Source organism: Sapajus apella, unplaced genomic scaffold (genome assembly GCF_009761245.1).
Source record: "Sapajus apella isolate SASKATOON/1434 unplaced genomic scaffold, GSC_monkey_1.0 scaffold10, whole genome shotgun sequence".
NCBI classification, from domain to species: domain Eukaryota; kingdom Metazoa; phylum Chordata; class Mammalia; order Primates; family Cebidae; genus Sapajus; species Sapajus apella.
In genome coordinates this window covers 4186411-4202198 of record NW_022436950.1, presented here as the reverse complement: position 1 = coordinate 4202198, position 15788 = coordinate 4186411, and the positions used below count along the sequence as shown (strand labels likewise).

The 15788-nt window shown below is 50.1% G+C and overlaps 1 protein-coding gene across 10 annotated transcripts in view; it reads left to right on the top strand.

Annotated features, from left to right (window-relative positions):
• Positions 1 to 15511, top strand: part of AGAP1 (ArfGAP with GTPase domain, ankyrin repeat and PH domain 1) — a 616003-nt gene extending 600492 nt beyond the window's left edge. For all 10 annotated transcript variants that reach the window (XM_032277597.1, XM_032277595.1, XM_032277594.1 and 7 more), the window contains 2 exons: positions 4389 to 4644; positions 7766 to 15511. In XM_032277597.1, coding sequence (XP_032133488.1) covers positions 4389 to 4644; positions 7766 to 7969 — 460 coding nt within the window. In that variant the 3' untranslated portion in view covers positions 7970 to 15511. The remainder of the gene's footprint in view (positions 1 to 4388; positions 4645 to 7765) is intronic.
• Positions 15512 to 15788: the final 277 nt, after the last annotated feature.

Sequence of the window (15788 nt, the reverse complement as noted above, 5' to 3'; positions counted from 1 at the left end):
TACGAATCACTGGTTCCAGCTCTTGCAGTGGTTTCTATCAGGAAGCCTGAACCTTCGGGGCTGCCCCTTCTACCATCCTCCTCCAGGCCCTCTTCCTAACTTCATGTACAGAATCCTAGAATCTTTCTCTTAAAGGAGGCTTCCAGAATGGTATACATTTTTAGCCCCACAAAACCTGGACCCACCTTTTATTATATAGTTTAAACAATGCTGAGTTTTTCCATAAGTTATTGGGGTACAGGTGGTATTTGGTTACATGAATAAATTCTTTTTTTTCTTTTTCTCTTTTTCTTTTCTTTTTTTTTTTTTTTTTTTTTTTATGAGACAGTGTCGCTGTGTCGCCCAGGCTGTAGTGCAGTGGTGCAATCTCAGCTCACTGCAGCCTCCGCCTCCTGGGTTCAAGCAATTCTCCTGCCTCAGTCTCCTGAGTAGGTAGGATTACAGGTGCGCACCACCACACCCGCCTGCTTTGTATTTTTAGTAGAGATGGGGTTTCACCATGTTTGTCAGGCTGGCCTTGAACTCCTGACCTCCAGAGACCCACCCTCCTCACCCTCCCAAAGTGCTGGGATTATAGGCGTGAGCCACCACGCCCAGCCATGAGTAAGTTCTTTAGCGGTGATTTGTGAGATTTTGGTGCACCCATCACCCAAGCAGTATACACTGTACCCTGTTTGCAGTCTTTTATCCCTCACCCCCTCCCACTCTTCACCCCAAGTTCCCAAACTCCATTATATCATTCTTCCACCTTTGTGTCCTCATAGCTTAGCTTCCACATACCAGTGAGAACATACGATGTTTGGCTTTCCATTCCTAAGTTACTTCCCTTAGAATAATGGTCTCCAATCTCATTCAGGTCACTGCAAATGCTGTTAGTCCATTCTTTTTTATGGCTGTGTAGTATTCCATCATATATATGTATATGTATGTATATATGTATGCATATATGTGTGTGTATGTGTGTATATGTGTGTGTGTGTGTATATATATCTCACAGTTTCTTTATCCACTTGTTATTGATGGGCATTTGAGTTGGTTCCACGATTTTGCAATTGTGAATTGTGCTGCTATAAACATGCGTGTATGAGTATTTTCTTTTTTTTCCCCCTCTGGGGAGATACCGAGTAGTGGGATTGCTAGATCAAATGGTAGTTCTGCTTTTAGTTCTTTAAAGAATCTGCACACTGTTCTCCATAAAGGCTACGCTAGTTTACACTCCCAGCGGCAGTGTAGAAGTGTTCCCTGTTCGCCACATCCATGCCAACATCTACTGTTTTTTGATTACAGCCATTCTTGCAGGATTAAGGTGGTATCAACAATGCTGATTTTTAAAAGTGAAGAACAGCTCATCAAATGTGTGTCAGCTTGGGGTGAGATGTGAGACAGAGTCAGTCCAGCAGTTCCGGGGAGAACGTACTGACACAGCCAAAGGTTCACGAGCCGTAGGTTTGTACTCATTCTTTGGCTGGGGTGTTCAAATACAAAAGAAAATGGAATAATTGCAGTTAGCACTGTAGCTACTATGTTAAGCTCTCTGGTTTACCCCTGGGTGATTTGGCAACAACTCCTAAAATCAATCAGAGTAGAATAAAATAGTTGTGATTTTAATGCCTACCAAAAAATGAGAGTTAGCAAATTGGAACTTGAAAATCTGGACATATCCTTCACCGTCATCCCTTTTCATTTAATTCACGTTTTGCTCCTTCTCTTTTGTGATTTATGAAATGCATCAACAAACGTTTAATGCATTTTAAATAAGGTATTTAAAGTATTATCAGAACTACTTCTTTTTGTCTGTCTCCGTAACGCGTGTTTCCCAGACACTGTCAGTGCTTTTGTGCGCGGGTTTTTGCCCTAGTGGGGTGCAGGGGCTGCCTCCGCTGCGTTTTGGGAGCTGGTGTCAGTTCTCAGCTGTAGCCAAATGTTTGTCCTGGAAATCTCCAAATGAAAAGAGTCGGGGGTCACCCTGGGGTCACTCACATGTACCAGGAAGTGAAGCAAAACTAATCCAGATTTACTCCTGGAAGAATTTGTTTGCCTAAGTATTTAAAAACAGATTAGGGCTAACTCGACACTGGATCACTAGGTGCAGTGTAAACACGGGTAAAAGGTGTAAACAAGGCCTTTCCTCTGTGTTTCGGAAGCAAAAATGTCACGGGTAATGAGTTTTCTTTCTAGACTTTCGCAGAAGCTCTGAGTGATTTCTCTGTGTCGTTTGTAGCTGTGTACTCTGATTACTCCCCTGGAGAAACTTGTGAATTTTAGGAGGGGGCAATTGTGAATCAGCGCGTTATTGAAGTCTCTGTGGGTAACTGCGGTCCCTTCTTACATGTAGGCTTTTCTTTCTTTTGTCTGTCTCTTTCTTTCTCTCTCTCTCTCTCTCTTTTTCTTCTTTCTTTTCTTCCTTTGAGATGGAGTCTTACTCTGTCACCCAGGCTGGAGTGCAATGGCACAATCTCGCCTCACTGCAACCTCTGCCTTCCGGGGTCGGGCGATTCTCCTGCCTCAGCCTCCCAAGTACCTGGGATTTCAGGTGCCCACCACGCCTGGCACATTTTTGTATTTTTAGTAGAGACTGGGTTTCGCCATGTTGGCCAAGCTAGTCTCAAACTCCTGACCTCAGGCGATCTGCCCACCTCAGCCTCCCGAAGTGCTGGGATTACAGGCATGAACCATCATGCCCAGCCTCTTTTCTTCATCATCCTCGTCAAAAAGGCAGGCGGAGCCGGGCGCGGTGGCTCACGCCTGTAATCCCAGCACTTTGGGAGGCCGAGGCGGGTGGATCACGAGGTCAAGAGATCGAGACCATCCTGGTCAACATAGTGAAACCCCGTCTCTACTAAAAATACAAAAAATCAGCTGGGCATGGTGGTGTGTGCCTGTAATCCCAGCTACTCAGGAGGCTGAGGCAGGAGAATTGCCTGAACCCAGGAGGCGGAGGTTGCGGTGAGCCGAGATCGCGCCATTGCACTCCAGCCTGGGTAACAAGAAAAAACCCCCTCAAAACAAAAAAAAAAAAAAAAAAAAAAAGGCAGGCGGGGAGCACTTCCCTGGCCAGGCTCTACCCCTGGCTCCTTATAAAATTTCAACAGCACTTGTAAAATCTCACATTGTTTGTAAAACTTCTTGTCCCCCACGACCTCACCTTTCTTTCCCCCTCTAGCTGTGCAGCAGTCTTGAGTTTTCAATCTCTCTCATACTCTTTTTTTGAGAAACCAGAAACCATCATCAGTAGCCACAGAGTCCAGGAGCTGCTCGCCTGGGGTCCTTCCTTTGGGTCAACATAAACATGCCTCGCTTCCGGTTTCCTCCTGCGTTTCTTGAGCTTCTCGTGTCATCCTGACCCCTCCTCCTCCTCAGCCCTCCCCACAGATGTGGATCACGGTCCCCGTCCTCTGTAGAGGAGGCCAGCTCCGGCAGCCCCATCTCAGCCAGGTTGTGATGCTGGGGGCGGAGGCAGGCACCATCCACCCCTCCCCAGCTTCCTCCTGTCCTCTGCCTCTGTGCTCAGCTCTGGCTTCCAGGAGCTTCCTGCCAGCTTCCCAGGCCCTGGAACAATTTCCCTCAGAAAACCCCGCCGTTCTTTGTCATTTAAGGAATTCCTGACATCTGTCCCCTCCACTTAAGCCATCCCCAAGTATCTGCAGGTTCCAAAAGCTGCATCTCCCTTCTAAAGCTCCTCACTGGAGACTCAGCCCTCTCCTGCGGGAGTCTGTTGCCGTGTTTTCTGCAGCTGAAGTGGTTTGGAGACCCAGAGAGTCCACACACACCGCCTGTTTCGGAGTTTGGAGCTAAGAGCACATGGTCACCCCCAGGTGTGGGGAGCGCACTAGCCATCCCCCACCCTCTGTGACTCGAGCCAGGTGTCCTACAGTCCTGACTTACAGTCTTTCTTGCTTAAAGTGAAACTGAGCTCTCAGCCCCGGAGCCCATGCTTCCGTCGTGCGGATCCCAGGCAATAGGGTGGCTCCCCCATGCGTCGGGGTGTGTGAGCCGCTGAACCAAGGCCACAGCCTTGAGCCCTCACTGTCGAGCTTTCTTTCCAAGGACAGCTTCTACATGAAATGTGACAGAAATGGAGAGCACCAAGGCAATATATGAGCCTGAGATCAGCGGCTCTCACAGCTGGGGGCTATTAGACCCCCCTGCAGGGCTTGTTAAAATGCCCGGAGAGGTTCCGATACAGGGCATCTGGGGCGTGGCCTGAGAACCTGCATTTCTGGACTGATGCTGCTGGTGAGGATACTGTTTTGTGAAGGTGGATTAACCTCTCCCCCAGGGGACTTTGTGCCGAGTGAAGACCCTTGCTTTCTGCTATTTCACTTCCCTCTCGGTTCCCGTGTTCTCTCGCCTGATGGTGACCACACCTGTCTGGTGGCTCTTTGCAGGGAAGAGAAGGAACGGTGGATTCGTGCCAAGTACGAGCAGAAGCTCTTCCTGGCCCCACTCCCCTGCACGGAGCTGTCCCTGGGCCAGCACCTGCTGCGGGCCACCGCTGACGAGGACCTGCGGACGGCCATCCTGCTGCTGGCGCACGGCTCCCGGGACGAGGTGAACGAGACCTGTGGGGAGGGAGATGGTCGCACGGCGCTGCACCTGGCCTGCCGCAAGGGGAACGTGGTCCTGGCACAGCTCCTCATCTGGGTAGGTGGCCGGCACGCCTGGCGGAGGATGGGGCTGCAGGGGGCAGTCTGCTCTGTTCTGCTTCCGTGGGCATCTTTCTGGCAGAAGGCTGTTCTCTGTCTGCAAGTGGGAAGAGCTCCTAATGGGAAACTCAGACTGAAGTGCACGGGACCTTATTCAGAGACAGTCGGGCCTCCGTGTACAGCACTTGCTGGAGTTTCCGGAAATTGCACGTTTGGGATTGCCCCTTGTCAGGCAGGGTTGGAGGTGTCCCACTTTTTCATTTCCATCATCTTTTGGGGGAAAGGGGGTGTATTAACTGGAGGGCTCGTAGGGTTTCCCCTTTTCCAAACCTTTGGTGTTTTTATTCACTTAACCCAGAAATACTGGACCCTAAGCTTTGAGGTTTGATGTGGTAGGAGTTTGTCAAAGGGCTTCTTTTGGACCATTCTGATTAATTTCTACTGGGGAAAATTGTTCTTTACATTCCTATTGAAGCATTTGTCACAGTGTTTGAATGAGCGAAAGAGAAGGATAAAGTGATTATGCAGAGGTCCTGCCTGTGCCACGTGGGGGCTGTGTCTGAGAAGCTCACGCCCACATGGGGGCTGCCTGTGATCCCCTGGGGCTTCTGCCACCGCAGGTCCTCACCCAAGGCAGGCAGAAAGCTGCCTGCAGGGAGGCTCCCCAGGTAGGGAAAGCAGGTGTGTGCCCAGGAGTTGGGGGCAGCACCCAGTGGTGGGTCAGCCAGCAGGAGGCTCTTCTGTCTCTACCTGCAAGGCAGGATGGGTCAGCACAGCAGCAGGTTCCACAGCAGCACATGTAGAATGCTGCAGGTTTCTGCATGTTTTTGGTCTGACTTTTTTGATGGGCGCAGAGATGGGATGTACAGATCCTACGCCAGAAGCCCTCCGATGCTTCTGCTCATCAGTCAAATGTGATGTAACGCAAATAAGAGTCGTATGTAGTATGCTGGGGCTGCCACAGCAAAATACCACAGACAGGGTGCTTAAACAACAGACGTTTATTTTCTCACAGTTCTGGAGGCTGGAAGTACAAGACCAAAGGGCCGGCAGGGATGGTTTCTGCTGAGGCCTCTCCGTGGCTGGCAGACGGCCGCCTTCTCCCTGCGAGAACACAGCCTTTCCTCTGCACTCGCTCCTGGTAGATCTTTCCTTCCCTGACCACCTTGTTTTTGAGACAAAGTCTTGCTCTGTTGTCCAGGCTAGAGTGCAGTGGCACAATCATAGCCCACTGTCATCTCAAACTGCTGAGCTCTAGCAGTCCTCCCACCCCAGCCTCCCAAGTAGCTCAGACCACAGGCATGCACCCCCATGAATGATAATTTTTTAAAAAACTTTTTGTAAATGTCTTACTATATTGCCCATGGGTTTTGAACTCTTGGCTTTAAGCAATTCTCTCATCTCAGCCTCCCAAAGTGTTGGGATTACAAGTATGAGCCTCCACACCCAGCCTCTTCCTCTTCTCATCTAGATACTAACCCTATTGGGACCTCATTTAAGCTTCTGTACCACCATAAAGGCTCTATCTCCAAATACAATTCTAAAGTACTGGGTGTCAGGACTTAAACATATGAATTGTTAGTGGGAGCGGGGGACACAGTTATAAATTGCAGGCCATCTTTCCTTCCCAAATTGCACAAAAATTCCTTTGATGGGTGTTGTTCCATGCTGTTGAGTGGCCTGTAAGTCCCACACATTGTGAGTTGGCTGAAGTGGAAGTGAATTCACACTTTTTCATGAGCAAAAGTCTTAAAAATGTTGTGTACTTTAACCTGGAATTTCCCCCCTTCTAATCATCACTTACTAATCACAGACCCTGAGGAAGATTCTGTGTGAGGACATACATCAGGGACTGTTTCTTCCAGTGACAGTTTTTACCTAATGTTCAGCAGTGACAGGAGAGTTCTGAATTGGGTTCTATGGTGGAATACCATATGACTAGCATGCGTCATGCTTTTTCGGGGTGGGGAGACAGGGTCTCACTTTGTTGCCCAGCCTGGAGTGCAGCGGTGTGATCTCGGCTCACTGCAGCCTCTGCCTCCTGGACTCAAGCAATCCTCCCACCTCAGCCTCCTGAGTATCTGGGACCACAGGCACACGCCACCATGCCCAGCTGATTTTTTTTAAATGTGTTTCTTTGTAGAGACAGGGTCTCCTTGTATTGCTCAGGCTAGTCTTGAACTCCTGGGCTGAAGTAAGCTGCTGCAGCTCGTGCTGTGCCTCTGAGTCATTTTAATGATGTAAGAAAATGCAGCTGGGCGTGGTGGCTCAAGCCTGTAATCCCAGCACTTCGGGAGGCCAAGGCGGGTGGATCACGAGGTCAAGAGATCGAGACCATCCTGGTCAACATGGTGAAACCCCGTCTCTACTAAAAATACAAAAAATTAGCTGGGCATGGTGGTGTGTGCCTGTAATCCCAGCTACTCAGGAGGCTGAGGCAGGAGCATTGCCTGAACCCAGGAGGCGGAGGTTGCGGTGAGCCGAGATCGCGCCATTGCACTCCAGCCTGGGTAACGAGTGAAACTCCATCTCAAAAAAAAAAAAAAAGAAAAAAAGAAAATGCTCACAGTCCAGTGATCAGTGATCGGTAAAAAAAGTAAAAATAAAAAACAGGATACAAATTACTTGTATAGTTTTATCTCAGTTATGCATATACATTTAGATTTTTTTTAAAAAAACCGTTGGAAGGAAATACACTAATTCACAGAGGCTATCTCTGAATAGCAAGATTATGGGTGATTTTTTTTTCTTGCACTATTATTTATGTATTTTTTTATAATGAAAATTCCCTCTGAGATCAAAACGATTTTTTTTTCTTTGCGCAATTGGAAAGTCAAAATAGAAACAGCAAAACTAAAGTTATCCCAAAAATATCCTTAATATTACACGAAGGACGAGCTTTCAGTTGAAAAAAAAAAAAAAAAAAACGTTCTTTCCTTAAAATAATATGCTGGCCACGGGTTTAGGCTGCCAGCAGCGGGTTCCAGCGCCCCAGCCAGTTCTGTAGCTGGCCCCGCGGTCCCGGCACAAGCCAGGTGCAAGGGCTGAGAGAAAGCTTCCCTGCCCTCCCCTTCATCACAAGCTGTATGACACTAACGTGGGCTCTGTTGCCTCCATAGTACGGGGTGGACGTCATGGCCCGCGATGCCCACGGGAACACCGCGCTGGCCTACGCCCGGCAGGCCTCCAGCCAGGAGTGCATCGACGTGCTGCTGCAGTACGGCTGCCCCGACGAGCGCTTCGTGCTCATGGCCACCCCCAACCTGTCCAGGAGAAACAATAACCGGAACAACAGCAGCGGGAGGGTGCCCACCATCATCTGAGGGGCAGCCGTGCCCCCGCCCGCCGCACCCGGCACGCGGCAGCCTCACCACACACTCGCTCGGAAGTCGCAGCACGTGAGTCCCGTCGCATCCCCTCACTCTTCCTGGTGGTCGCCTCCTCCCACCCACCCACCCACCCTCACCCCAGACAAAATCACAAAACCTGGACATCCTGGAGGGGCAAAGAGGCGGCCGGGAGACTGCAGAAGAAGTGGCTCCTTTGCATAAACTCCCCTAAACCACAAACAGGAGAGGGTGTCGGGCCCAGCTCTTTGATGATAGCACACGGCGCAGGACCCTTGTCCTGGTGGCACAAGAGACGGGGACGCGAGGGGGAGGGGAGGCGAGGAACAAGGAGAAGGGGCAACTTTCCTTAACTGGCAGTTAAGCACATGAGTACATTTCACCTCTACCAAACGGAACACTTGGATTCCATCTCTTCTCTGAGGAGCTTGACGGCATAAATCAGAAGCAAGCACAGAGTTTGTCAGGTTTGAAGCCCCTATGATGGTATGTGTCAAATCAGTTGTAGCTAATCTGTCCAGGGAGAATACTGGCTTCATTACACTTGTATAGTTGAGTTCTTCCAGCATTACTGCTGTTTAATAGAACATGATTAGTCATCACCGAGAAGAAAGCATATTAGCCGAGGAGGTAGTTACGCGGCACGCTCCGGTGATTGCCACGATGTGATTGCAATACTCTTAGAAGCATCATATTATCCCAGACATGTTCTTTCAAGCCCTTGGAGCCCTCCTTTCTAAATTCACTGTCATAATTTAGTATCTGTTTAATTTTTCAGTCCAAAGAGAGGAAATCAGTCGCTGAGTATTATTTGATGGCAGTCTCTTTGGTGCAAAAACAAAATGGGAAAAATAAATAAGAATAACTCAGAAATTCAAAAGGAAATCACAAATTCAGCAAATAATAGCGTTTCGAGTATATTTCGTAAACTAAGTAAATACACAAAATACACATGGTTATTTTTTCCGACCGTAAGAGAGATTTTATGTCCTTTTGCCGAGGTGGATGTGTTCGTCTCAGGCCCTCCTGGGCCGCATTGCCCAAGTCACACAGGCTTCTGTATTATGTATTTAGATCAGATGTGTGAAAATATATTTGAATAAAAGAAGTTCATAAATATGCATTGATTTTTGTACAGACAAATGGCACCTCTCTTAATTTATAAATTGAACTGGATGTGAACTAATAATGTGCAACTAGTTGAGATAAGAGAGTTACAGATCATTGTACATGGAAAATATTCCCAGCAGTAAACACTTCCATTAATGTGATCTACAGCTTTTAAAAAGGAACATCTCAGAATAAGATGGTGGTACAATTTACTTATTAAAATTGAGAAACAGGGAAAAAAAGACACACTGAAGTATATTAGAAAGGGAAAAGAAGGAATGTGATTTCTCGTGATTGAAAGCATGATTTAGATCAGATACGGCTTTTGCTAACCAAGACCAAGGGGCTCTGGTGGACAGGGTGGTTTTCTGAATGCCAGACCGAGGTGCCTTACGCAGGCAGCTGCCGATGGTTCTGTGGACAGACTGGCTCCTGAGAACCAGACGACCTTGACCTGGCAGCCCGGCCCTCTGTGCGAGGACCCGGCCGCTTCCAAAGTCAGCTGCCTTCAGTGGTGGTCATCAGACGTAGTCAGCCAAACCATGGCATCCCCCAGGTTAAAAAGAAAACGGGGTGGCTTTGCCCAGAGCCCGTTGGCAGTATGACAGTGTGGAGAAGGGTTGTCACGATGGAAGACTAGGACACTGGACTCACATAGCACAGAAACGCAAAGCCACGCGCGCTGGCAGCCCCCGGGGTGTTCCTTGCTCTCGTATATTAAACCTTATGTTTTATAAGAGTTTTTCCTCTTCTTTCACTTTTTAAAAAAATTAAAGTAGGTGGGGAAAAAATAAAGCTTTACACAGAATTTATATGTGGGTAAGTGTTTCATGGGAATTTCTAATCTTAGCAAAGCTAAGTGGAGATTACTCGTGTCCAAAAGTCTAACAGGTCCAGAAGCCACACGTCTGAGAACCTTGACGACAGTCCCATCGTCCTGCCACTCGGCTTTTCAGTCTGCGTTTCATCACTGTGTCGCTATTGTCAATGTGAATAGAGAAGAAAGGTCATTGCCTATTTTTGAAGAACGCGTTCGTGTTCTAATCTGCTAGACACATTCGCCTCCACACAGCCTTTACCGTAGACTCTGTAGTGAACACAGATCTAGTATAAATGAAATTCTTAAATTATTTCATTGTAGTCAATCCCCACTATAGGAATGCTTTATCATAGTGAAGCCTTCTTTTGAGAAGAAACGGAATTCCTTGTGGCTTATCTTCGGGATGTATATGAGTGTGTACATATTATTCTATGTGTTTATAATATCATATTTTCCCAAATGACTTCTTGTTTCACTTTGCCTTCCACAACCTGAATGCTAGATTGGTTTTTTTCCCTTCCCGGCCCTCAGCCGGGCCCACATGGGCTGCCATGACCCCTCCTTAGAAAACACAGCCCCTCCCCCGCCACTCCCAATGACATCCATCTGCTCCACGCAGCGGCCGCTTTCTAGGGCCCAAGTTTTGGTAGCAGAAGGAAAGGCAGTTTCGAGGGCCTTTCCAAATAAAGAAGACGGGTGGCTAATCTGTTCGTATTTCAGTGCCTAACCAGAAGTCCTTCCTTTGCTGACCACACTCGGTTCCCACGTTCAAGCTAATTATCACCGAGGCTGGGAGAGGCAAGGACCTTGGGCGGAGTTAGGAACAACTCGCCTGAGAAGGGGGTCGAGTTTCCTTGTTCATTTCCATGTTCAGTTCTGTGGGGTGACAATGACAGGAGATCACCAGTGCAGGGTCCACCTAACGTTTCCTGTGCAGAATAAAAATTCCCCCTTGATGAGAAGCAGCCAGCCGGGGGAGGCACTGGAGCAGCCCGTGTAACCCCATGGGGAGCTGGACACATCTGCTCCCCCCCACTCAGCTTCTTGGAGACTGAACTGCAGTGGGGGAACATGTGACGCAGACCCAGCTGTGGCAGGAAGCCTGCGGGTCCAGGACACGGTGATTCTGGCCCAGGTGCTAGGGTGGGCGGATGGTTTGCCTAACTAACCCGTCGCTCCAGTCCTGGTCCCTGGTTCGTCTGTTTCATCCCAGGAGGGTGAGCAAGTGACAAGTTCCTGAGTCATCGGCCCCAAAACCAGGTGCACTGTCCTGTCTCCCAAGTGTGTTCACGATGTATATGCGTTGGAAAAGCTGGTGAAGGCGGTGGGTTGCTTGCCATTCGAGGGGTTATTAGATGTAGAAGCGGGCAGGACCTTACTGAATTGCATTTCCTTCAGGGACCCCAGTCCACAGGCCAGTTCTGGGTAGTGGCTTTTCAGCACAAGAGCCTTGCATGGAAGCTCCCTCTTCTGAGATTTGGCCCGGCCTGAAGAGGGCTGCACGGTTCCAGCCTCTGTCATCCAACGTAGATACCACTCTTCAGGTTTTTGTGACATCTGCACATTTGGGGCCATTCCCTATGTCTGCATAGGAGCTGTCTCTGACCTCACTAGGGAGAAACATGGTCTGATGAGAAAGACAGACCCCTAGGCTCACCCGGCGCTGCCATCCCTCCAGCTTCCTGGGCTCTTTTTCCTCATCTGTGAAACTCGCAGGGTGCATTGAGGTTTCGAACCAGTGTGATAAATGTCAGCCTCACACCTGGCCCAGGGAAGGATGCCGGGAAAACAGGAGCACTTGTTAAGAACAGAAACGCTGATGGGACCAAAGCCAGAGCACATGCCAGGAAACCCGCCTGCTGGTGACGCTGGCCCCCAGCCTGCATCCCGGGAAGGCCATGATGGGCACATGTGCTAACTGCCACCAGCAGAGCCTGGGGCCTCCTCTCTCAGCCTGCCAGTGCCCTGCCCTGGGCCTCCACATGTGGAGAACAGCATCAGAGGGTCGGGGAGGCACCCAGGAGGAGGCCCTTTCTCCCCGAGAGCCCCTCCAGAACCTGCCCACTTTTCTCAACATGTGTCTTTTGCTTTGTAGTCTGAGGTTGATTTTCTGGAGGCGAAGAAGGGGCTGAGTTCTGCCCTCGTGCTGTTTGCGGGGGCTGTGTCAGGGCCAAAGCACCTCTTCCGACTCCCCCACAGACTGTTGTGGTGTTAGTGTGGACAGCATCCCTCCCTTCAGATGCCATCTTCCCGTCGCCATGAGCTGCTGTGACTCATGCGTGCATTGGGCCTCGCTTGGCGTTCCCCGCTCCCATCTGAAATTGGAGCTTGCTGGAGGGCAACCCGGGCCGGCCCGGCCATGCATGGCTACAGGCCCTGCCCTCTCTCCCCCTCCCCAGCCTCCCAGTGTGTCCCGTGCCCGAACTTGGTGGGCTCATCTTACCCCACGAGAGTGACCTGCTCAACCTACAGCCTCTGCAGCAGTAGGTGCTGTGGGTCCCCATGCCGCCCAGGACTCCATCTCTCCCCCCCTGCATTTAGGTTGTTCTGGAAATGAGGGGAAATTCACGCTCCTGCTGCGGCAGCTGGGAAGCCTGGCAACTACGTAACTTCTCCTGAGATGGGTATGATCAGGCCTCAGCAACTACTCAGGAGGCAAAGGTGTTTGGAAAGCAAACCCTGCACCCAAATGGGCCACTTCTCCCCGCATGGCATCCGCTCTGCTTCCATCCCTCACCCCCCCAAACACGGTTGTGGAGACTTTTCTAGAACGTGGCGGGGTTGTATTTATGGCCTTCAAGCAAACAAATTGAAAAGCAGTCAGGAAGGAGTTCAGATAGAAAAGTGCTGGAGACACCTCTTTCCTTCAAAGGAAATATCATTTATTTCCAGCCGCCGCCGCGGACAGGGCTTTCACGTGTTGTGAAGTCACATCTTGAATGATCGTCACCCCCATCCTTCCCCAAAAAGCTAAATAAGGGCCTTTGGCTTCAAGGCGTGCATTTCCCACCTTCCGTGGTTCACGCTGGGATTCCTGAGTGGCCTTCTTCAGAGAGCCCTTACAGTCGTGTGTCTTTAATGCCATCCCGTCCTGCCAGGCCAGGCCAGCACGCCCAGGCGTGGCACCGTCCACAGTGAGTGGGGCCGGGAGACCTCCCTGCCCTGCCCAGCCCAATGGGCAGCTCTGCCTCGGCCCTGTGTGTCCCATGGGGATGGGTCCTCTGTCATTTAACCATGAACATTCCAACAAAATGTCAGCTTTCCTCCCATGATGAGGGAGAGAGAAGGCGCGCAGGTGTATCTCCTTGGAGTGGCTGGATCATAAAGAAACAGTCCTCAAATGGGTACTTCCAACACAGGTACAGAGAGACGGTGATTGCTGGCCCCTGGGGTGCTGCGCTGTGATTAGAGAGAATTGGCCAGTGCCTGTCTCTGATTAGACAGGAACCCCTATGGCAGACTCCTCGCCTCTCCATAAAGAAAGAAGTATTTACTTAGATATTACTGTTTCAAAACACAAACTTTTTTTCCCTTAGAGAGAAGTACTGCCCTTAAATAGATGATTGAAATATTAATACCCCCCCATTTAATCAGTATGTCTGCGACTTTCTTCAGATCACATGTGTGCGTCGGCAGGTGATTCTGGAAAGGGATTCTGTGAAACCGACAAGTCTTTTTTAAATCTGTGAGTTGTATGAGAAACTATTTAGGTTCACCAGCATAGTAAACACCGTCCCCCCCCCACCCCAGAGCAGCGGTAAGCAAACGTAAATCTGAAGACCCCTCCTTCCTGTCTTTCTCTATGAGGTTCTGGTTTTGGTGTAACATGGCAGCACTTGGTTTGAGGTTTTGGCCTGTTGGGTGAAACTGTTCTTGGCTGAGGCTCTGGAAGCCCCAGAGCTCAGGCCCATGGGCGCTGGGTGAGACCAGCGGGCAGCTGTGGCATCCGGCCTTGGGACACCCAGGCTAGGCAGCTGTGCCATGTGCCCAAAACAGGATGCCCTCGTGAATGTGAAAGAGGCTGGCTCAGGGCTTGTTTTTCATTTTGGCCTGGCACGGGGCATTTCGTTTTGGCCTGGCACAGGGCATCTGTACAGAGCACCCCCCCCCGACCTGAGGATGGTGAAGCCATATGATAAGACACTCCTTGTCGAAGTCCACGTCGGACTGGTCTAGAATGTGCCGTGGGGAGGGGGGGGGGGACTCCATGACCTTTGTCTTCAGATGCAGGTGAAAGAAAGGAACCAAACGGGGCGTGAGTGCATAGGGGACTCTTCCCGCTGGAACAAACCCCCATCACACACCAGCTGTTCGGAACAGCTGCCCCTAAATGAGATTAAACCCTCGTCTCCCTGGTGCTGAGTGGTCCACACTGGCCCAGGAAGCTAATGTCTGAGCTGCTTGGGGAGCTGTGGCAAACAGAACACACTGGAAGCACACTCGGTCAGCAGCTGGGCATGAGGAGGGCAGGGGCCTCAGCACTTGAGGAAGGACTATCCACCGCATGGAATCCTGATGGGCCTTGCGCAGACACTGGCAGGCAGCTCAGCCCCCCGCCCAGCACCATGGCCCTGGGCTGTCCCCTGACATTCCTGGAGGTGCCTGGGAAAATGCATGTCCTGCCTGGGCTCTCAGGGTGGGAGAACAGGGAAGGCTCCAAGGGCATCGTGAGCCAGGGCCGGTCGGGGGAGCGGGTCACACGCATCACCCGGGCTGGCACATGAGGGACCTCGCCCAACCCCAGGGGTCCAAGCAGGGTCTCAGCCCAGCTGTTCTGAGGGTACACAGGTGACTGGAGGGGGTGGGCACTGGCATAGTGGATGGCAGAGTGCATTTAGAAGCTGCTTCGTGGCATTAAGAATGGGGAGAGGACCAGCACCGTCATGTTAGAAAAAATTCCTTCTTGCAAACTTGAAAAGCATCAGTTTCCCTCCTGAGTTGGTTTTTGTGTCTAGAATACATCTAATTCTCCAGACTGCAGCCGTCCCAGCCCTGAGCACCTGAGCGCTGGGGAGGCCCTTGTGGGGCTCAGCCTGGAGAGGGGCGGGTGGATCCAGTCCCAGGGCCAGGTCTCCCGCCCTGGCTCTTCCCTTCTGCCAGCTTGGAATTCGGTCCTCATCTTGCCACGGGGGTGTGTTTCCTAAAGGGGAGCCGGAGCAGGTCAAAGGTGACAACCGAGATGCACTTCTAGGCAGGGGCGAGGCCAACCCAGCCTGCAGCCGGCTTTCTGTTTCTGTAAATAGTGTATAGAGATGGAAGGCAGCGTGGGTTTATCCACAGATGGTTTTATTTTATTTTATTTTTTTTGGTTGTTTTCTATTACCTCATTCAGCAACTTTATGTTTCACAATGACTCGATGATGCTTTATTTATATTGTTTGTACTGTAATTAAACCATTGACAGACATTTCATTTTGCTTGTTATTTCATATGATCTTGTTTTGATTAAATATGTCAGTTTGTATTTTCCTGCCTTGGGATTATTTTGTGTCCACTGTACAGTATTCTAAGGGAAAAAGATGTGTAAAGTAACAGAGAGGCGGCTATGGGGTAGAGGCCTCTTTCTAATAAAGAAATGAAAATATGTCTACGCTGCTCCTGTGGAGTTTTTTTCTTTTCTTTTTTTTTTTTTGGTGGTGGTAGTGGTGTTGGTCATTTGTCACAACTAATTGTGTTTCTAAGCCCAGGTAGGGTAAATCAGAGAGGAAATGGCTCTGTCTGCTGCCAGGAGGGATTGCCCCAGGCCCCATGGAATCAGCACACGCTTTGGTAGTTGGAATGAGGAAAGAGATCGGGAGTGTGTCTTCCGACTTCTTCCTTCACAAGGACAGAAACTCCATGATGGTGTTCTTTCCCCAGCCAGGG